Source organism: Conger conger, chromosome 1 (assembly GCF_963514075.1).
Source record: "Conger conger chromosome 1, fConCon1.1, whole genome shotgun sequence".
Lineage (NCBI taxonomy): Eukaryota > Metazoa > Chordata > Actinopteri > Anguilliformes > Congridae > Conger > Conger conger.
Genome location: NC_083760.1, coordinates 28,753,515 through 28,776,985, shown reverse-complemented (window position 1 = coordinate 28,776,985; position 23,471 = coordinate 28,753,515). Strand labels below are relative to the sequence as shown.

At 43.8% G+C, this 23,471-nt stretch overlaps 1 protein-coding gene across 1 annotated transcript in view; it reads right to left on the bottom strand.

The window, feature by feature from the left end:
- Positions 1-17,864, bottom strand: part of LOC133123262 (connector enhancer of kinase suppressor of ras 3-like) — a 57,298-nt gene extending 39,434 nt beyond the window's left edge. Inside the window, exons 1-3 of the mRNA XM_061233604.1 lie at positions 17,548-17,864; positions 7,377-7,540; positions 339-541 (exon numbers count right to left, since the gene is read on the bottom strand). Of these exons, the coding sequence (XP_061089588.1) occupies positions 339-541; positions 7,377-7,540; positions 17,548-17,599 (419 nt within the window). The 5' untranslated portion in view covers positions 17,600-17,864. The remainder of the gene's footprint in view (positions 1-338; positions 542-7,376; positions 7,541-17,547) is intronic.
- Between the last annotated feature and the right edge of the window lie 5,607 nt (positions 17,865-23,471).

Below are 23,471 nucleotides of genomic sequence, written 5' to 3'. Positions count from 1 at the left end.
CAAAGTCCCTTCATTTCAGTGTACCAAATGTAATTGGACAATTGGCTTCTCAGCTGTTTCAGATTAGTCGGGTGTATTCAATCGCTTCCTGCAGGTATAAGAAACCTTTCAGTGAATCACTTAATCTAGGCTTTTGAGGTCTGTTAATGCATTTGTAAACATGAGGACCAGAGTTGTGCCAATGAAAGTCAATGAAGCCATTATGAGGCTGAGGAAAAAGGAAATAACCAGAAAATGATGAGTACTCAACCCCAAAACGCAGCGAGAGGCCTACTTGTCTCTGCCCCCTTACATACAGTAAAGCTCCAGCAAAAAGAACACGGCTCATGACATCATACCTGTCTAGCCAGGCCAGTAGGTTCTTCGCAGTCCCGATGAGCCCTACCACAGAGGTGAGGAAGTGGTTGGGGGGCTTTCGCGAGGTGGTGCCGTCGTACGAGGGGCTCTTCCGGCGGTCCAGGGTGTACGCCTGCAGGCCTTTGGCGGCGGCCCGCATCTGCGTCACCAGGGACCTGAGGGTGTTCGTCTCGAGCCCGTAGTTCTGAGAGGGGGAGCAACAGAGTGACAATGTTAGCTCTTAAATGTGACTGCAGTAGGAACTCACAGTATATGCCTTCTTTACGAGCTTAAAAATAGACAAAATGTATGCAGAAATGTGACTGGAATATGACCATGAATGACTGCAATATGAGCTGAAAAATATCAGTATCAGCTATCAGCTTAAACACAACCAGATTAAATGAGTTAAACAAATATTATGGCAATGTAATATGAACTGAAAATATTAATAAGCAAGTACCCCTTGAGTCACTGCTGTGCTATCGAAACACATGCTAGGAGCACTGCTAGGAGAATCTGTACTCCCCCAATGCGTAGACCCACAAGTCAGTAACTATTGTAATCTGATGGTCCACATATGATGACATAGCTTATCCTGACTCAACGAGAGCCATCTCACTGATGAAAACTGGTTACCCATCATATTGTTTAGAGGAAATAATATAGAGCTGACCAAGAGGAACCTGCTTGACCTAAATGCTCCTTAGCCCTGGTGGCCCAGGGCTGTAGAGCATGGTGCCACCAGGTCCCAAAAAAATGTAAACATCATCATCATCCACTTGTGTCAAGGCGGGTGTACATTATTTGATTGGCTCCCAATTGTTCTTTTCAGATCGGGACCATATCTTGAGAAAAACATTAGGTCTCAATCTCGCTACTAGCTAGATAGACCTGAACTAATCATGTTCGCCCACCCTTGCCCACCAGCACCTCTCCCAACTAACTGGTTTCTGAGGGGGACTGGGTTTCATTAAAGGTAACTGGTACGCTAAATTTACACATTTATCTTGGCAACCGACGTTGGATCCGACTCGATGGAAAGAACGGATTTGTTCCAACCTGCGGCTGAGCTTAGGTTTGGGAGGAGGGAAGAGAGCTGGCAACTCCTCCTGCTCTGGCAAATCTTGTCTGAGGAGCGCTGTGCCCATGCCAGCCTGCCTGTGCCCCACGGCACGCCAAGCACGCCAAACAAGTGCACATAGTCCCAATCTATTCAGGGAACCGGCTAGGAACCCGCAACCAAACTCCCCATCCCCAAAGTTCACATTACACCTTTGCTCTTTACAGGAAAAATCCAAACGAGCACGTTTAAATAGCTCTCGCTACAGAAAGCTGCCCGTTTGCGCTGTGTTGATTTTCAGGTTTGTTTGATGTCAGGAATATGGAAATCAGCTTGTCCTGTGACCCAGACCAATCAGCTGCTTTAAAATGAAAGACACTATGCCACCCATTCAGAAAAAGACAGATCAATTCATGAAATGCTACAACGCTTACTGAGCTTAACGGTGTTGGAATTTGAAGACGAGGAATATGGATATCCATACGACTCCTCAATTTAAATTTCTTTAAATTTGTTCAACAACCATTTTGTGTTGTTGAACAAGGTGGACGGGGCAAGCCTAGTCCCAGTCAATCTTTGACAGACAGCAGAAATGGAGAGTTTCAGACTGAGGGCAAATACTTAAAGCAGTTCAATACTTCTTTGATAGACGTACACGAAACGGCTTCACACCGCCAGGCATAAGGAGCTGATAAAGATCAAGCATTCCTCTCCGCTCCGCCGTTAACGGGCCAATCGCGTGCGAGCAGACGCCGGCGGAGACGCAGATGTGGCCCGTGCTCGAGCCCCAGCTCGTTACCAGGTGTTAAAAACGCCGCCAACGGCAGGAGAGAAAGAGCCAACGACAAGACGAGCCCGGCCAACCGTGACTGTACCAGCACCACGTGCTTTCACTGTGCCTTGAGAGATAGCAGCTGAGTTTCCCACAAGGTCGGGTCACAGTCGTGCCAGATGATTGTCGGTCGGGTGTTCAGTCCGAAAAGCTACCTGATGAGTTTCAGTAGGATGACTCATTACAGTTATTTAGCTGATGCTTTTACCCAAAGGGACTTTAGAGTTGATTAGACTAAGCAGGGGCCAATCCCCCAAGGAGGAGGTTAAGGGCCTTGCTCAAGGGCCCAACAGCTGGACTGATCTTATTGTGGTTACAATGGGAACCACCAACCTTCCAGGTCCAGGTCCCAACCTTAACCAAGAGGCCACAAACTGCCCCTTACCTGCCTCATCCGTCACCCACTATAGGTTGCAGTCCAGTGACTACCAAACGCAATAGCACTAGGAAGCACAAGTAAATTAACGTTACCACTGATCTGTATAAGGTACCCCGCTAATTAAAGTACAATAACAACAAAGATAACGAAAAAGGTTCATTTTACCTGACAGTAATTTATCAAAGAAAATAGCCTAATAAGGGGACAGTTCTCTGGATATGTGTTTAGCCGTGAAGGGGAGAGGGGAGTTCTGGGCGTGAAGGGGAGAGGGGAGTTCGGGGGCAAAGTGCTGCTTTGTGCTGCGTTGAGGGCCTCCACCACACAGCTGGGAAATCATCACCTGAAACAGCCTCGAGGAAGTGGCAGGGACAGCTGTAAAGGGCTTTGCCTGAAAGAGCCGTGAAAAACTGTAGCGGGATTCCAAATCCCTTGCTCCAACAAGTGGGAGGTGGGGGGAGGCAGGTCCACGTCCTGTCCATCAGCTGAGGAGGCCAGCATCATTACATTACATTACATTAGTCATTTGGCAGACGCTCCTATCCTGAGCGACATACAATAAAGTGCAAATCATAACCAGGGACAAGTGTGCTGAAACCCCTAGAGGGACGTATGGTTCCAAGTGCTAGAAGTGACCACATAGATTGTACCCTTGTAGAATACTCAGATAAACTTACCAAGTAACAATACCACAGTTTTGGCGACTAGAACATTAAGAATATTATAATAGAATTATATGCAAGTGCAATCATAGCAGCATACATGGCTAGACTGGAAATTACAGGGAGGTAGGGAGGGGAAAGGTGCAGCCTGAAGTCTGCTCTTGAAGGTGGTCAAAGGCTGTTCTGACCTCCACAGGAAGGACTTTCCACCACCATGGGGCTAGAACAGACAGCATCAAGGTAGGGGGAGGGCTGTCCATTTCCTGCCTTTCGGGTGGGGAAATGGACAGCCTCTTTCCTCCCCACGCTGAATTTTTGGCCAGCGCAGGTTTAATGTGTATTCCATCACGTTTCCCAGACAAAAGAAGTTCCTTTCCTTTAGAGTGGGCCGCTGTAAGGAAAGCCACGGGGGGTGTTGGGTTACAGAGCGTTCCGGACTCTGCGCAAGCCATCACCGGTTTTGGAGAGCGGCTTGCATCGATCGTTACCCGATGAGAATCTGCTCTGGCCATGAAAACACACAGGGCAGATCCATCTCTCGCGATGGGAGAAAGCCAGCACATGTAAATCAAAGCTTTGTAGCTCTCAGAAGAAAATGCCCAGCCTCCCAGCCTTGAAGTGTGGTCACACTGCAGGCTTGCGGACTTGCGCACGTGATGCATGTGGCTTAAATAACCGTGGCATGAACAAGCGCACACACAGCGTAAAGCCCAATCCGTTAAAATAAAAAACATACCTTCTTGACGCGCGATGTAAGCTAAAACACATGCCCTGATGTTCGCTGACTATGCAGAACTGCGGGCCGTCATGCTGTCTGCACAACCAGGAGGCTATCAACATGGACAACAGCACGCACCAAAAAACATGGAGTAGCAAACTCTGAATTTATTTCTCCTGTTTTACCTCCCACCCTCCCAGAATGCAGCTTCAATCTGGAAATTGTCCGCGTTCGAGTCCTCGAGAGGAAAGGAGATATTGAAGCCCCCAGAATTACATCATACGTGTGGGCCGGTCTGCCGTGCGTTCCCTTTCTCACACAAATGAATCAAAACAAAGCTCCCCGCTTCCTCTCAGCGCTCCGCGAGCCCCCTCTCCTCATTAACAACCGCCCTCACAATTAACAAGAAAGAGGTTGACATTTACACTGGCGTGACTGGCCTCTGCATTCCTCCCAGTCACCGAACTGTGATGGTGACCGCCTGGACCCCCGCATTCCGTGTCACGACAGTCCTCCTCTGATGACTTATGCAACTCCAGGGCTTAAAACCCCCAAATAAGAGCTCTCTGTTACCGGTAGGAGACTGTTAAAGATAACAATTCTCTCTTGTAGGGAGGGGTAAAAACAAAACCTTCCCTTCGAAAGCACAAGTATGAGCTGGACCAGAAATCTGGGCTTATTTACAAAGGGCCATTACGAGATGATGAAACTTGGCGAAGCCCTTGCTTCTTCCTGTTAAAGTGCTTTGATGTGCGTGGCATTTGATACGGTATGGGGAGCTTCTCTATTTGACAAAGGGCTTGATCGAGCTTCGGTCAAATCTGCCATTCGTGCTAGAGGCCAGCCCTCATTTGCTCTTTGATTAATACCAAATGCTTTATTCAACACACTTAATTCAGCACAAAACACAGCTACCCTGCACACATACTTGAACTCCCATGCTTTTTGTGCGTCACCATTTTCACGTCTTCGATCGGAGAAGCACTGAAATTTGTCAGCCATGCTCAAAGGAGCATCTTCTCTCCATTTTCCGAACAAAGACAGCTGGAACTATTAAAATCAGGTTGATATGGTTTACAATAAACAAATCCATCTTTGGCCAAATGCCTTCAGTCATAGCTCTGTCCAACGACCTGGACAGCAGTCAAGGCTGAGCCCTACAGCCTTGTCCAAAACAGAGTCAGAGGGTGTCCAGAGCACTGCCAACCACTTGAAAAATTGGAAACACTATCTGTGCTTCCAACTTTGTCAACAGCTGATTCCCCTGTAACCGGATAAGGTGTGTGTGGATAAGTTCTACTGGACCAACAGTTTACTGGGACTCAAAACTGAGCAATATTCCCTGCTATACCAGGTAGAAAAGCTGACACAGGTTGAGCTTCACCTGAAAAACCCTCACAATGGCCATTTGTGGTCACATCACGGCAGCCAATATCAATTCCAGGGGTGACAAACTGGCACTGTTTAGTTGGAGGATGGAAAGTCTGACTGAGCCAGAATTTGGGGTAAAGGCCATGTTCAAGTGTCCAGTTAACGAGATGGGGGAGCAACTAGAGTTCCTACATTTAGATACTTATTCGGCTTTGATTTAACTTTTCAGGTTCTTGCAGACCCTTTCCAAAAAATTGCACTGCTACCAAATGTACTGTCACCACTCCATGTAGCTAAAATGGTTCCCATATAATCCACCATGCTCAGTTAACTGTCTTAGAAATCAAACAAAAAAATAAGTTTCTCACAACCACAACTATCCCTACTGTACTCATTAATGCAAATATTTATCTCCATTAATTATCCGGTGACTTCCGATAGAATAATTAAGATGGAATATTTAACTGCCGGCGTGTTTAAGCATGTTCTTGAACATAAAAGTTAATCCATATGTGTTCGGCCACAAAAGTAAAATGCCACCTGCGAATCAAAACTTGAATCTCTTAAAAAAAAAGAACAGAAAAGTGACACACAACCAAGGCTGTGTACGTGTCACTCGTGTTTGAAGGCTCAGAGATTCAGTCGGAAATTCTGTGCTTTTTACGATGCAGGAAACCGTAAAACAAAAGCGCTACCAGATGCCAAATTAAATCCCCAACCACAGTGTGAGAACTACTACCCCCCCGGTGCCTTCGAGGCTTCCTTCTGCATTCCGGGTTCAAATGAGATGTTTGGCCCCTTAAATTCTCTCGACTGTAAGTGAAATGGACAGCAGGGGCAGCCAGGTCAGCTATCAGCACTTCAAGGGGTTTCCCAGTGTGGTAAAGCAAAGGGAGAGGCAGCAGGGGGTGGGATTAACAAGGTATGGTGCTGTAGGTGATGTACAGACTGTGTCAGTCCTCAGAGAAGGAATGGTAATCTCCTCTCTTATCCCTGCTGTGTACATTCCTCACATTCAGTCAGTCAGGTCTGTAACATACTAACACACAGCACCAGCTTAAGGATGAAGAAATCGGTTAAGTTCAGACCAAGGGGTCAGTTTAGGAAGCTCACTTCCTGGCCTTGAGGGAGACATAGCTTGCTAGCGTTAGCATGGTTGGGTCCAGTACGGGTCTTTCAGCCACCTGTTTCATAATAAAATTATTTTTCCCCACAAGAAAACATACAACATACACTGCAAATTCCCACATACTCACAGCACACATGCATTTGCGGGGTACAACGTACAAAGTTACAATTACAAATAGATCTCACTAAGGAATACTAGATAAGCACTGGAGACAGCTTGGGCTAGAACATAAAAGAGAAAACAGGGAAATTATCTTTCCAAGAATTATGATTGGTTGGTGTCTGGTCAGATGAATGAAAGGAGCCAGTCAGCATTCAGTACTACCTCTAGAGCCTGAGGGGTTTTAAAAGCTACGCAGCTGGTGAAAATGGCTGCCAAGATGTTGGATGAAAAGCAGGTCGGCGCAAGATCGTGCTCACACCTGTCTTCCATTGCGGTGGCTTTTTTCAGGCACCGTGTCACCATTTGAATGCCAAATTGATGCTGGGAATAAGCCAGCCCTCGAAAAACTCAGCCCAGGCTCAAAGCACCTGAGGCATCCAATCCTTTTCATCTATACGGTTCGACAAGCAACCCCCTGGCAACTATACACAGTGTCAGGACTCAGCTAACTCCTTAGCACGCCTCTGGGGAATTAATCTTGACATTCAATGGTGGCAGGTTAAATAGGCGGGGTAAACCCTTGAACAAGGTGCTTGACCTGAATTTCTTAAATGTGTGTCAGCATGTATCCAGCTTTATAAATAGATATTGTTAAATACAATTTAAATTGCTCAAAGGAGCAGCACACAGGGGCAAGCACACATCCTGAGAGAAACCTCTGAGAAACAGACGAGAAACCAAAGTCTCGCTCCGAGACTAAGGGAGCGAGAGAGCTGGCACCACTGACCAGAGCACACAGCAGGTCGACTGCTTCCAGCACCAGCTCTTGGTGTCCGATTTTGACCACGCCCAGCTCCTCCAGGTCCTGGTGCGAGATCTTCAGCAGCTGTTCCCCATCGATCTTCTCTCGCTCAATGTTCTGCACGTACTGCTGCAGGCTGTCGTCCAGGCCTGTAGGGTGAGACAGAGAAAGAGCGAGAGAGAGAAAAATGTCAGACAAAGAGGCTCTTTCAACAAGAAAATCCCATTGCCTTTCCAAATGCATGCTGACAGCTGTAATACAGTTTGAAATATGTTTGCTATCGAGCAAATTCCCATTCATGTTTAACAGCGAGACGTTTTGAATAAACATAAATTTCACGATTACACGCTTAATGGTGCCTGTTGCATGTGCCAGTACTAACCCTACTTTTTTCACCGTGAGGGGACAGAACAGGTTCTGGAAGGTCTCAGAGGAGTTGGAAATCCTGTTCCCGTCAAGTGTTTTCAAAAACACAAATCAGAAAATAATCCCAAGACAATGTACAGTCATGCACAGAACCTGCTGTGTGCTGAGGGCAATTTGTTTTCGGGATTAAAAAAATAAAAAATGTAAGCCCTGTTTTCACCTGTGTTAACACGTTATGCTAACTACCATGCCCTATAAAAGTGATGATTAGAGCAAAACTACATGATATGTTTTTTACCTGTCCTATCTCTTATCTCTTATCTGAAACGGAGGGGGTCTCAAGCATGAAATGAATAGGTACTGTTCAACAGGTGCAAATACTTTGCAGTAATTTTCTGCCCACCCAGCAGCCTCTGGGGAAATGTTGTCAGTGAATACTGACTCATCGAATGAGTGAATATGTGATTTAGTTAATAAGTTGGTGACTGAAGGTCCCTGGAAGTTCATGATGGTGTACGGTGCTCTTATTTACTATAAATAAGAGCAAAGTGTGCAATATGCCAGCCAGGGCAGGCAACGATAACAAACCTTTACCAAAAAGACCTGTATATATTCAAACAGTTCCATGAATATAAAAACTATCAATTTTTTGAGGTTCCATTTTAATAGAAAACAAGTTGTTAAACAGCTGCTCTGGAAGAGTGAACTGCATTTTAGAATGGCTACCAAAAACTCTCAAGAAATAATTATGCTTTCCACCAAGCAATCTAAGCAATATGCCGGATGTTCTATCAAAATGACTCTGATACTGCTAGAATTCCCAACCTTGTCTTCATTCACACTGTCCCTGAGCAGCAAAGATGGAATTCACTTCAAAGCTTTATTAAAGCGCGGGTACGACACTGAAGAGGACCCGAATCCGACCCAAAGCAAACAGAGCGCAGGGGTTAGGCCGGGGCCCTGCTTTTGTAACGGAATTCCATAAACAAAGTGAACGAAAACGGTCATTTATTTATTTTCTGTCGAGAACAACATACTGTGCTAAGCGTGCATCTCCCACAGAGTGATCCGGGTGTTTTTGCTGTGGGAATGCCTACCACAGTGAAAAGGACAGAGCCGGATCATGCTTCAGAATGCAGGGTGTCAGCCGCTCTCTCCTGCCACATGTTTCCTTTGAAGCCTGGTTATTCATAACCCAATACGTACTGCGCAAGCTCCGGCCAAGAGATAATGCAAAGCATTTCACTTTTAGATGCTTTTTAACCTTTGCCACCAAAACTATTTCTCATATCCCATCTTCAAAGGATTACAAGCACAGCCTAAAACTGACCTGCCTCTCCTCACTCAACAGGAGTCTGGAATTCACCCTTGGGTCTATGTCGGCCATGCAGTCCGCCTGGGACAGAATTCTGTTATTTTTGTATACCCTCTTTGAAATGTCAATTATGATGTATTTGCGTTGACTGTTTGTTTGTACAAAGTGAAAGGGTGAAAGGGTGGTTGATTGATATCCAAATTCATTTTGTGTTGTGTCTCGGGCGAGCCTTGAGTGGGCGACTCCATTTCAAAGTTGCACACAGCTGCCAGAGCAGTAAAAAAAAAAAAAAACTGTTCTTATTGTCTACTGTATCTGCTGTCTCAATGGACTCACTACAACCATGATTGGAATGACATAGCCATAGCATTATTCAAGAAAGCAGTTCTCCCAATTGCCTAGGAGGCATTTTACAGCCATACCGGAAATCAGCACTTAGCTAAAACATGAACTTAAACTCAAGCCAATCATAAGTCAACTTCAGTCCATGGCTTCTTCAAAGGACTGCCATAAGCATATCAGCATATCAGCACAAACGTTCAATGCATGGCGCTTTCATAGTTTCCACCATTTTTGACCAGTAAATTTACTGGTGTGTGAATGCTGACACGCAAAGACAATTGATTTACAAGTAAATAAGCATATGGGTAGATTTCAATAGGTAGAAAGATAAAAAAGGAGGCATTTCAAGAATAGCAACAGGAAACAACAAAAAATGTAATATTTTTCCATCTTTCCTTATACACCTCATAAAACATGATGTCTGCATATGGCCTGCACATGCAAGAAACGAGAGACCACAATGTAATTTCCTGTGTTCTCTCTCCATCAATGTTTCACATCAGAGACGGTTAAGAATGCATGGTCTCCAGGAGTAAAGTTTCAGTTCAACACGTTACGTCCAGGCCATTGATTTTTATGATATGGGGTCCAATGGGACTGCTGGGTGGCTCATCTGTCAGGATCCTAACCCCAAACATTCTGGAGGCTTGGGATGTCTCCTGGCCAAAGCATTCAGATTTCTGGCGCTGTTGAGCACACCTCTTTCCCCCTGCAAAAGCCCTTAAGAAATCCCACCATTTCCTGCCTTACATCCTTACGGAAGCAAAACGGCAGATTCCTGTCGGAGAAGTGCATGGGGGTACGAGAACAACAGAGCATTGCGAATAATGGAGATGTGCGAGGAGGAAGGAGGGGAGATTTTTATTTTTAAACCCTGCTGACAACCAGTGTCATAGTGTGAGTCTGGGAACTTTTTTCATTGAGTGTGGCAATAGAAGAGCAGGAATAATATATTGAAAACAAAATAATATGCAATAGAAGCTCGGAAAACGTCTACAGAAAAGATGTGCTTGGCAAGTCCCACAAAACAGTTTTCTTGAGGTTCATAGTTTATGTATTAACAAAAGTACTTCAAGACATTACATTACATTTTACATTTACAGACTTGATTAGGCTACTAATCAGTCAGTCAGTATGTAGTCTAAATTTCCTCACTTGATGATCTGTCATTTCCAGAATCATTTCAGAAACTAGAGCAAAATAACCGCCTCGCTGTTCCATGTCTCTGCCAACCAGTGAAGTTGCAGCTTATATCCCTGTCTGTCCAGCAATAACTAACTTCTAAACTTGATGAATCCACAACAAGTAGAGCTTAATGTATTTTTATACATTTCATGAAAGAATTAATGTGCCGTTTATTTGCCATTGGTGTTACCTATAATGTAAAAAATTCTCTCATTACAACCTGAATATTTAGTTATATTTAAATATCAACTAAGGATTACATCACCAATCAAAAAACAAAATAACCCAAGATTGTTTTCTCAGCTACAGTGGTAAGCAAAACAAAGTTTTGATAAGATGATGTCACAGCGAAGTTGACCTTTGACATTTTGGATATAAAATTTTATTTTATCCTGTGTGAAATTTTGTCATAATTTGTAGATTCATTCTTGATATAGCCAAAAACTATTTTTGAGGTCACAGGGACCTTGATCTTTTACCTTTGACCAAATTCTAATCAGTTCATCCATAAGACCAAGTGGACGTTTGTGCCAAATTTGAAGAAATTTCCTCCAGGCGTTCCTGAGATATCGCATTCACAAGAATGGGACGGACGGACAGACTGACAACGGACGGAAAGAAAACCCGAAAACATAATGCAGGCCACGGCCGTTGCCAGCGTGGAGGCATGAAGAATGGAGTAATGCAAGAGAAGCTGATCTTCTCATGGTTTGGCTACATGCTGGTGTGTGGAAAGGGGACAGTGATCTCCCTCAGGACCCCCACAACCTTCCCAGTGGGAGCTCCAGCCATCTGACCCCTACCACCTCAGGAATGGCAAGACGGAATGGGCTTGTACCACAGTGGTGAGGCAGTATCCCTGTGTGGCCTCCATAACTGCCAACCTGTAAGAACTGGAGGGATGGCCCATTGTACCAAGAATTGTATTGTAGAAGTTCCAGAATTCTTAAACAACACTCGCTTACTTAATAAAAAAAGTCCAGAATCTCTGAAATGCATGACCTCACAGCATATGAATCAACAAGATATCACATTGTGTGAAAATCTCCCTTACGTAACCAAAACAAATCACATTTATGACCCACACCCACCAAGAGAAGTGATTTTAGGTTCCATAAGGTCTTGGAAGGAAGGAACTGTTCACTAATAAAGTTTTTACTCCTCTCTGCAGTAGAAAGAATATGTGCAAAACAATACCACTGCAGCTACATTTTCCTCCCAGGAAGGGAATGGCAGGTTGCTGTTCACACATGTCCCAGAATTCCAAGGCAAGAGAACGACTAACGCTCCCCTTGAAGAAAACCATGTGTGAACACGACCAAAGATCGAACAATTCAGTTGTGCACAATTCTTGCTCCGCAAAACTGTGTTTCCACCACTGGCTATGATCCTCCAAAATGGAGTCCCTTTCCATGCACAATAACTGTTGTGGTTCTGCTGTTTAGACAACACAGTCAGAACACCCAGTGAGAAGCAGTCCTCCCAAAGCCATTCAATCCAGTCAAAGTGGCTCTTGGAGACATGTCTCTACACCCCTGTCTACAGTTCCAACCTTGGCCTTTTCCCCTTCCCTAATCTTGTATGATACAGTGGTTGTGCTCCCCACTTACCAAACAAAGTTGTGTGAGAGTTACTGGAACTGTAACTTAAGCCTGCAGACAGGCAGTCTGTGGCGGTTGAGTAGTGGTTGGGAGGGTGGGGGGGTGCTGGGACATCTTCTGTATCTGGTATGGTGACTCAGAAGAGGGCGACTGACACAGCTGAATTGGAACTTTAACAAAAAATAATTTGTTTTGAGGGAACCTGAGGGTTAAAGCATGTTCCAACCAAGCTGTGTTTTGGCAGACGGCCAGAAAAACGGATGCGACGCCTAGCCCTGACCAGCATGTCAACATGTCTGCCACCCGAGGCAGGCAATGCATTAGACACGTCAGTCCAAACACACACTCTTGGGTCAACTACTGGTCAGGAGAGAGGCACCAAGATGAACTGTAAAGTCTCCTTTAATTTTATCAACCAATTTCAGCCCTGATTTCTATTAGGAATGACAAATAATTTTCATAGGCTCAGCTCATTACAGCAACATTCTCTGTGAAACTACATTCAGCCAGTAACTGCTTCTCTACTCTTTGTAGTGTACTGTAGTCAGTGCTTCTGTGGAGGACCACTTTAAACATAAAGGCAGAATGCGGGTGCCTGATAAACCAAAGAAGCCTTTGGCACACGATGAGTCGGGGACAATGCCAGCAACTGAAAAGCTCCCTCCCTGCACAAAGTTACAGCCAATAATGTCCTACCATGCAGGGGTGTCAGCTGATGGAAAGGAATCTGTGGGAAATAAGTAGTGGGCAAAAAATCCCAGAGCACTGTTTGACATTGTGAGGAGTGTTGGAACCAAGCACCAATACGCCTGCAAAACTTTGATCAAATTCATCCATTTGGAAGTCAGCGTTATAATGAGTGAACCCTGCTGAATAAAGTGGATATGGCAAAGATCCCTGAGATGGAATCAAAGAAGAGTTCACCGCTGCCTCACCCCCTTCAGACCAAGAAGACCAAGTAGGAGACCAACGTCCTCACAATACACATTTAGCTTACACACGGACATAAAATGTGCCTAATAATAAATTCTGACAAGACCATTAAAGAATAAAGATCTCCTCATTGAAACCAAGCAATTAACACCTCCAGCATCCCCCTTCCAAAGGCCCAAACATCTTCCCCCTGTGTCTGCTGTCCTGCTACCACAGAGACCCGAAAGATACACACCCCGCTGTGTATTTTTCCTGCTAAATCCAGCATTAACAGTAACTCTTCCCTCTTTTGTCCCAGACCTGAGCAATCACAATGGCCGCCACCGCCACTAAGACTGGGGCTTTCAGGCGGACGGGCGTAGGGTAAAAACGCAGCATTCCCCACGTCGCCATGGAAGCACGTCTGATTGAGGGGGGCCCAGGGCGGGGAGGGGAATGTCACAGCAAGCAAGCCCCGCAGTGACAGATTTATACTCAGTTTCTTTCCCACACTGAACGAGACCAAGAGGTGTTCAATGGACTCCCCTCCAACAAAAAGAAAGGGCAACAATTTTGTAATTCACCCACAAAATAGGAATGGAAACATGAAGTTAGTCAGCGAATGAATATCAAATAAGAATCTAAATGTGCTGTACAGAAACTTATATCTGCACTATATATCTGCACTGAAACTTCAAAGCACCTCCTTGCTTGTGATGCATCTACAGTACAACTGTAACGCAGTGAGTACAAAATAAATGTTTGCTTTTAATGTAGGTTTGCTCAAATCTCACATGACAAAGAGCAATGAAAAGAAATAAAACAAAGAATACTTGCTCGCCCTGTTTTTTTTTTAAATTATCCCTCCCACAGAAATCGTGTGTGAAAAACACTGACGAAGACGACACTCGAGGGCTTCTTCGAGGCTCTGACTCACTCCCGGTGGCGTGTCGTTTGTGAGCAGTAGCGTGACGGGCGTGAGGCGACACCAACCGTCACCGAACAGAGGGTGGGGGAGGTGGCACACCTGTGATGTCTGCCCGGCCACCTGCGTTCCGGGTTGCTCAGGCCAGGACTCCTCTCGCAAGCAAACAAACGCGACTCACGTCCACGCTCCCGCTGACTGCGGCGTCTCCAAAAAATCACCCTGGGCACAACCGGGAAGATTACCTGAGCTCTCCGCTGCATTAAAATAAAAGGGAGCCACCCCCCTCGGCCCTTTAATCCCAGAGAGCCGGGAAGATCAGGAAAGAGAGCAGGGTGGAAAGAGGACACACCGACGAACAATCTTTTATTTGGAAGACGGCAATGAGCGTGGCGAAGGACACCAGAGCATTTCCCACAACGCCTTAGTTTAGACGCAGCAATCGATACCATTCAAAATTATTCATGAAAAATAGCGATCCTAAAATATTCACGAGGTGCCACTTTTCTGTGTGGGGAATACATCAATGATATCGATAGATCAGGTGGAACTTTTATCCCTGTCACCCAGGTGACTTCCACAACACAAAGCATAAAGCCGGAGAGCAAGTTCCCCTTTGCTGCCTATCGCAGCAGTATCAAGAAAGGCTGTAAATCATCATAAGTCCACACAGAAAGTGGCTTGTGATGAAACTGTTTGTTTTGTATATCGTCAGTGGACCGTTTAGTGTGCCAGGTGTTCACCGTGTCTCCCTCTCTTTCAACGAAGTTGAGAGGTGACCAGGTTTTCGCAGCTGGAGTCTGCGCTGCAAAACCGAGGATTGACGAAGTGCACGACACAATTACCAAAAGGCGAACGGAAACAACATTCTTTAGTTGTCGGCACAATTTAATAAGCGCCAAATGAAAGCCTGGAATCTCTCATGCTGTTATACAACTCCATGTGTAGTCTTTGTAGATCAGGCCAAACATCAAATGGTCTGCTGCCAAAACTGTTTCTAACCTTACATTCTTATCAGGATACAAAGCAAAGTGGTTGCACACCTCCCATGGATTACCAACTTTATGATAATGAGTTAAATACACTCAGTGAGCAATTTATTAGGTAGACCTGTGAATCAGCTTCTTGATGCAAATATTTAATCAGTCAATCATGTGGCAGTAACTAAATGCATAAAAGCATACAGACCTGGTCAAGAGGTTCAGCTGTTGTTCAGACCAAATGTCAGAATGAGGAAGAAATATAATCTAAGTGACTTTGACAGTGGAATGATTGTTGGTACCAGACAGGGTGGTTTGAGCATCTCAGATACTGCTCAGATAGATCTCAGAAACTCCTGGGATTTTCATGCAGAACAGTTTAGAGTTTCTTTGAAAAGAGAATCTCTGAACACACAACCTGTCACACCACTAAGTGGATAGACTACAGTAGCAGAATCCAAATAAGTCTAATAAATACCTAATAAAGTGCTCCCTGAGAGTATACAGAGTGCATAAGTGCAAAAAAAATCTCAAAGATTGTTTTCTGAAAAAATGACTGCTGCTTTACTTACCTATCTTTTATCTAATAAACATATACAATATAATCATTTTTCCAGTAATTGTCAAGCAAAGTGCCGAAAAACAAAAACCGGGAAGTGCCCAGTTAGTGACAGACAGCACACACACCAAATGTTTTGGCAACAGACTGACCTACAACTGATCAGTTACATCAGCACTGCTGTTAAAATACTGCTCCAACTGCTGAACTTGGAACAGATTCCCCCACTCCTGTCCCCAAGCACTTATGAGGTAAAAACTTCACACTGATCCAAAATGAGACAGCGCTCAACAGCAGTTCATGAACAGAGCATTGCTTTCATCCAGCACTATAACACCGGATATATTTTCAGATTCATCCTACACCATAGGCTAAATCAGGTTTCTAGAGCTGCAGCTATAACTGAAGACAAAGTTCAAAATAAAGCCGATGTAACATTTCTCAACTGCTCCAAAGACGGAACCCTTCTCCCAAAGAGGAAAAATATGCCCCCTGCATGCTGCATCCGCAGGCCCTGCACCGTTTTCCGTTTCCAGCCGTTTGCCAGGAAGCGGAGGGGTGGAGTACCACAAGGCCACTGGAATCCATGAAGTTAAAACAGCCACTCCACTTGCCAAAACCACCTCAGAGCTAAATAAGTGATGAGCATGAGATTTTTTTCTGAGCTTTAAAGACAAGGGGGTGGGAGATAGCACGCCGCTAGTGATACACCACGAGAGGACCCTCTCTGGGGGGTGAAACCCGAGAGCCGCGTAGCGGCCTTGCTTCCCCGGAACATTCCGGGAGGAATCCGAGCAAGACCTTTCACTTCAAGCTGAACATAGTATTAGTTTCTTACACATGCTTAGTGGGCTCTGTTGCTTGCCACCTCCCCTCCACACACACACACACACACACACACACACACAGACACGCAAGCCAGAATGGGGAGCCCAAGTGCATGTGCACCTTACCACTTTGAACATTCCCAACCCATGTCTTTCCATAAGTTTAGAGCAACGTCAAGTTGCCGGTGATGTTGTTTGTATACTTAAACCTTTATCCTCTGCAGGCATATATCCAGTATACTGCCACTTTGGGAACTTTATTCCGTTTTTATAGTCTTTCCATTGGATCCTTCCATTAGCCCCCCGTCAAGCTTTGGATAAAAAAAGCTGGCAATGGTATTCCATTATGTTCTCTGGCAATTTATGGTAAAAGCTGTCATGCTATATTAAGAAAGCTTTGATTGACATTGATGGGATTTGGCAGTGAAGAGTGTGGATTTCTTTACACAAAAACAAGCATTTCAGTCAACCAAATCGCTCTCAATCCAGCTGCTGAAAGGACACATTACCCCCAATTACCAAGTGAGTTTATTTTGTCATTACTTGTGAATTTTGTCACACATCAAAGGTAACATTAACATATTAGACTCATACAATCATCGTTTTGATCATTGATCAGTAGCACAAACACAGCCCATAACTCAACTTGAGCGCACTTGTATATAAAGTAAACAGGCGCACAAAACTGAAATATTTAAAGTTGTTTTTCCTTACCACTGTCTGCCACAGATATGCATAATTTCTTAAATAGACAAAACTATGGGCTCACACGTTTATGGTTATTTTTTATTTGTCTAGACATGTGCATCAGAGGTTTATATATCAATTCAAAGTTAGACAGGCGCAAGGCTACCCAAGAGATCAACACTTACACACCGGAATAAACACTGTCACTTTTACAGAGATCAAATACAATAACGACAAGAACTTGTTTGGAACAACTAACCTAAACCATAATATATCGTATGTTGCGCCGGTTATTGACACAGCCTACACCGGTTTCAACGAAACTCTTAAAAAGTAAACAAAGGCATCATGCGAAGGGAATGGTGCGGTTTTTGCATACAGTTTCGCTAACGATTTGCAACTCATGGTTTTAAAAACAGTAACAATATATCGTTCAAAACGTGCGTAAAAAACATACCTTTCATCCAATCAACAACTTGTTTTGGCGACCACTTAGTTATCGGGTCCATGTTGTCTTCAGATACAGTTCATACACTTTATATCACAATGCTGAGAAAATCCCTCACTCAGCTTTAGCCGCACTCAGTTACAAGACTGTCACTGTCCAATTGTTAAAAATATTCCCATTGCCACAACAAACTGGAAAGTCCTCTCAAAGACAAACAAGTTACTCCATGCTCCCTCCTCGACGTAGAGTAAACGAATGACAACGCGCATGGCTGATTGGCTGTGATCAACGAAGCGGCAGGACTCGGAGGGAATTTCTCAGGTTGCCCTCTCTTTCCCTCAACCACAAGGGGAGGAGCGAACTTAACCAACGCGTTCCTCTCACTAGAATATCAACGAAGAACCAATATACTTTTCCTTTTAAAGCGGGCAATTATGGGATGTAATTTCCTTCAATGCTACAGATTGTACCGATTTAAAAACTATAATTACGTTCACTTGACGTTTTCCGCAGCTAGTGTTTGTTTTTTGTTTTTACAGATTGTACAGGTTGCATGAGACACTTGCCTATGCCGAGCCCACCGCTTTTGTTTGAAACGAAGCTCAAAGTGAAGTCTTGGCTAGGTTTTTTCACCCCGGGAGCATTACTGTTCCCAAGTGTATGGCTTTGTACCTATGCTCTAGGTTGGGCTATCTGTAGGTGAAGGTACGAGGCTTAAAAGTAGTTGACTGAAGATCTACACATACAGCACATACACTCACCGAGCACTTTATTAGGAACTTCTAAGCCTATTGTGTGGAACTCTTACACCAATCTGTGGTACATGGTTGTTTATCTCATCTGTGGCGTATAGTTCTTTACCCACACTTTTTCACCAAACTGGTATGTCGTTCCATAGGCTACTCCAGTCTATGGTTCATGGTTCTTTCCCCCAGGCTATTGTATACCATGGTCTGGTATGGATTTCCCCATTTTTAATAATAATAATAATAATAATAATAATAATAATAATAATAATAATAATAATATCAGGTTTCAGATACAGAAGTTTCAAACAACGTGCTAGCATCACATTAGTGGATATTAAGGCACCCAGGGCTTTGTGTTCTAAAGCGTTAAAATTCTGGCAAAATGGCTCCATCTGTAGGAGGCAGTAGTACTGCACCCTTAAGGTGCAAAAGCACTTGTCACCTGATCACCTTCCCCTGCTGAAAGCCCATAGCCCTTGACCTTGAGTACTTTTGGGCTGATGACACTGGAAGGCAATAGGATTACAGGTGAAAGCCTGTAAACCGCATGGTTGTGTTTGTGCTTTGTCGTGATTTATGGCATAACCTGGGCTTGACAGCTGAACCCAATTAATGTGTGGAGGTGATTAGATGTGACCCCGATTATGTAAAAACCCTTTGACTAAAACTTGGGTATGGATCCTTAGACAGTACATGTAAGTTGTGTCACTGCACATTTTCACTTGTATGGCAAGGAGCCAATCAAGCTAATTCTGGACAAGGAATGAAATGTCAAGGGACCAACATAAAGCTAAACAAAGGAGGTTTTATTAGCCTTTTTTAACCTTTTGTTTAGCTGGAAGTGCAGTATAATGCATAAGGAACTGGGGTTATAATCTAAAGGTTACAGGGGTGATTCAGATATAACACTATTGTTATATTCTTGAGAAGACAATTTCACCTAAATTGCTTTATATCTGTATAAATGAATACAGTGATGTATTTATTTCTTACTTTTGTCAATTTTCAAATAAATATTTTGCCACAATTTGAACCAATTTTGGAATACCCTATCATACTTCAAAACCTCCATTTGAGTCATATACACAATATTGAATTTGGAGAGAATACTGTATGTTAAAAAGTTACACATTCCAGTACCTTTTCAACATATAAAAATTTATCTTTTTAAGTATGGTATGAGCGGCACATACAGTAGATTAGTATTGCAATACATCTGTATTCATGATATCAAACACTTGACATTAAAAATACAAACTTTTATTTGACTGTTCATGCAAACCATGTAGGTTCGCAAACCTCAAGCTGAGAAGCACATCTCTGAGGACCCATTTTGCTTTCTTTTGGGTGTTGGCTCCCTTTTTCCCTCAGTCAGAAGTTTATACATTTTCTCATGGGAAGATGGAGGAGGACAAAAAACAATGCGTTTGTTCTGGCCTTGCCCACCACACCCTCGTGTGAGAGGAAAGGATAGTTAAACCTCAGGGCCAGTCCTACGGATGTTGTGAGCGCTTGTGATGTGGAGCTCCACACGGTTTCTGTGTCCATGATTCTATTTACAGCTTGATGCAGATTGAAACACTGGCACATTTGCTTGTGCCTTTTTGTTCTGGTAGGTAGCAGGTAGCAGCCCTGGGTACGTAATTGTTTTGGATTGAAATGCTTTTCTGTGCTCGATTGATCTTGCCTGGTGCAATTGAGCCAACCAAGAGGACCAGGTTTGCAGTTTTTGAGAGTATTAACTAGGTTCCAATACACCAGACAAGCTCAGTAAAGTGTATAAAATTATTTGAATCTAAAACAATTGCAAAATGTACTGTACTTGACCCTGGTCTGGCAGGTAGCTCTGCAAACACTACGGGGAATGTACTGTACTGTATTCATCCGGTGGTTTCCTTAAGGTCAAAGAAACGGTTGGTTACCAGGAGAAATAATATCTCCTCTCTATTGGCAATCAGCCAAGGGGGAGTCCCTTCCTACTTTACACAAAAGCAAATTGCAAGCTGCACCTTGTTTGCATCAATTTTACCTCAGCACACATCAGATTATCGAAGGTTATAAAACCTTACAAAGATCACGGCTAAAATTAGCTCTGCATTTCTCTTTGTGCTTTTTCAAAAACAGAAGCTATCCGTGCGTTAACTTGCATGGACGCCGAATACAGGTGTGCTATTATCAAATATCCCCTCTAGGGAAAATAAATATTCAGCACTTTCCTGATTAAGTATTTGACGTGTTGTTTGGTATGTTAAATCGAATGTGTGCAGTGGTTGGGATAGAGGTATACTGTTTTTTAGTTCATAGCATATAGTTTATCATCACAAAATGGAATCTGGAAACCGAGGTAGAAGCCTTGTTCTAAACTTCTGTTTGATAGACAGGTGATATTCTGCTGTAGGTGGGCCTGTTTGCACACCTGAACATTAATCTGGGTGGATATGTCTGGTCTGACTGTTGATGAGCCATCAGATGAGGAAAAGGCAGGCACGCACCTGTTCTAAAGGTAACCCCAGAAGGGCAAACACACCGTTCATGGAACAGCTATCTTGTCTTTTGGGGGTTAAGTCTTGATTTGCTGTTCCCTAGTAAAGGTTCTGTATGTGAGTGCTAGTGATAAAGTGCATGAAACAAAATGTCGGCCAGCTTTATACTCGTCTTTTCTATTCTATAGAATTTAAAATACGCTCAGGACAAAAATATCAGAATTGGGTGTAGCCTGCTTGTCTTTAACCCACAGTAGAAGACACCGGAGGAGGGGTAAGATGTGTCCTAAACTGCCTTCATTAAGGTGGGGCATTTTTGGCTTTGTGGGGCTGGAGCTCTGACTTTCTGTGTGTGTGCGTGTTTCTGCATGCTCGTGTGTAAGCGCACGTGCAGGTAGGGTAGAATGTGGAAACTTGAATCTACATGTGCATGAGTGGGCATTTGTATGCTGAGACAGCTGAGATTAACTTTTGTGAAACCTTTCATTGCACATGCTTAGAGCTGATATGAAAAAAACATCCATTTATAGGAACCTGATGAGCAACAGTGGAATATGATGACAAATGAAGATGATAGATGAGAGTCCCAACTGCGATTCGTAGGTGCAGAAAGCTCTCCAGCAGCTCAGCGTCAAATAAAATGAAACACAGCGAAGGTGAGTTATGGCAAATGTGTTCCATGCATAAGGTGTGAAATCCCAGTTTTTCCACATTGGATTTCCCCTGTGGCTAGTTGAGCTGGGAGAAGCAGACTGTTGTGTCAGATTCCTTTGGGTTCTTATTGAACCACAGAGTAGTAAGGAGCATTGAGGACCGATAATCCCTCGTTCCAAAAAATTAACTGGACACACACACACACACATTCACACTTACATTCATACACTGTGTATTCCTTGAGTATGCCCTACCATAATAATCAGTGAGATCATACAGGACACTCTGGGCCTTTCTTGTGTAGCACTGATACCACTGTCACAAACACAATTGACACAATGGTAGGGAAGATCATGATCAAATTATAAACAATAAGGAATAAAAAAATTTTCAGCTTATTGCAGAAAATAAATGACCTTTGACAGTGTCATACAGTGCTGGATATTACCAAAATACTAGGTATATATACAGGGCGGCCTGTAGCGTAGTGGTTAAGGAAAGTGATGTAGCCACAATAAGATCCACACAGCCGAGATTAACCCTGCATTGCTCCAGGGGAGGATTGTCTCCTGCTTAGTCTAATCAACTGTACGTCGCTCTGGATAAGAGCATCTGCCAAATGCCAATAATGTAATATATTAAAGCAAAGCAAGATGAGGGGAGCCCAGCTAATGGAAAACTCCCTTAGATGTTTAACAGGTGCTGCTAGGTGTTTCTAATGTGTCTGATTGCACCATGGGCAGGAGCAAGGGGCATTCCATTCATAGATGGAACAGTACTGTGAATCTTTGGGAGTTACTGAGTTTGGGAGGGGATTTCAGAATTCTGGGGTGGGCCCTGAAGGCAATAATGAATCATGGGATTGTCCAGTGAGGAACTTCCTGTTGGACCTAAGAACAGGTCATGGTAGCCCTGGGGGGGCCAGCCCCCTCCAACTATGCCTGAAATATTTTTCCCCACCCTCCTCCCCATCCTCTCAGCATACAGGGAAGCACCTTTTCAAATCCAGTTGGGCTAATCTGAGAAGCGAGGAGAATGGTGACCGGTAGCCATCGCTTCCTGTTTGCTCAAGAGATTTCAATAGAAACACAAGCTTCCTTCCAAAACAAAAAGGAAACATTCTCAGTGCTCATTGCTTTGGAAAGGCAGCAGGAATGTCAAAAATGTTCATCTCCCAAAATACTTAAGACGTTGAAGTCACACCCGTAAAAAGGTAAATAGGTCAAAGGTGGCAAGAAGACTTTTCTTTTAATTTTTTCTTTTTTAGACTTTAGGCTTTAGGTTTCAACTTGACATGGTTGACTGCAAGGTCAATCTTTTATGGTTGTCATAGGAATGGGACACATATGATCCCCCATCATACACACCCCAATAAAAGGGAAACATTATCTGCATTACTTACACCCTTTCCAGAGACCTATACCATTCTCAGGACACACTGTTCAAGCTAAGCAGCTGTGGGCTTGGTGAATACCTAAATGAGAGACTAAACTGATGCTGGGAGGTGTTGGTGGGCCAGTAGGGGGCACTGCCCTCTGGAAAATCTAATCCCCCAGCACAGTGATCGGGACACTGTTGGGAGGATGAGATGTTAAAGGTACAGTAGGTAAGATTTTTGTGTTAAAACATTGTTAGAAGACCTTTGTAAATCCCTTCCTATCATTCAAAAAGGCTCACTGACATGTTGACTCTCCCTCTGCTTGTGTTTATAGTCCTTAAATTCGAGTTTCAGAATATACAGTTGAAGGACCAACAAAGTACCAGAACATTGTATAGCTGTACAATAATTCAAGATCAATGATTGAAAATAGGTTCCAATTGCCACAGCCAATGGGGTAGGGGGCGAGGGGTTACAAAGTCAGTGCGTTCACAGAGAAGGGGGAGGGATAAATAGTGTTGTGCTTTGAGAGTGTTTGTTGCTGCAGTTCCTCTCTTAGAAGTCCAAAATTACCTATTGTACCTTTAAAGTGGGGTCACTGTGGTGATCAAATATCCTATGGAAATTTCAAGAATAGCACTATTATTCTTGGTGTCCTGGCCAAATTCC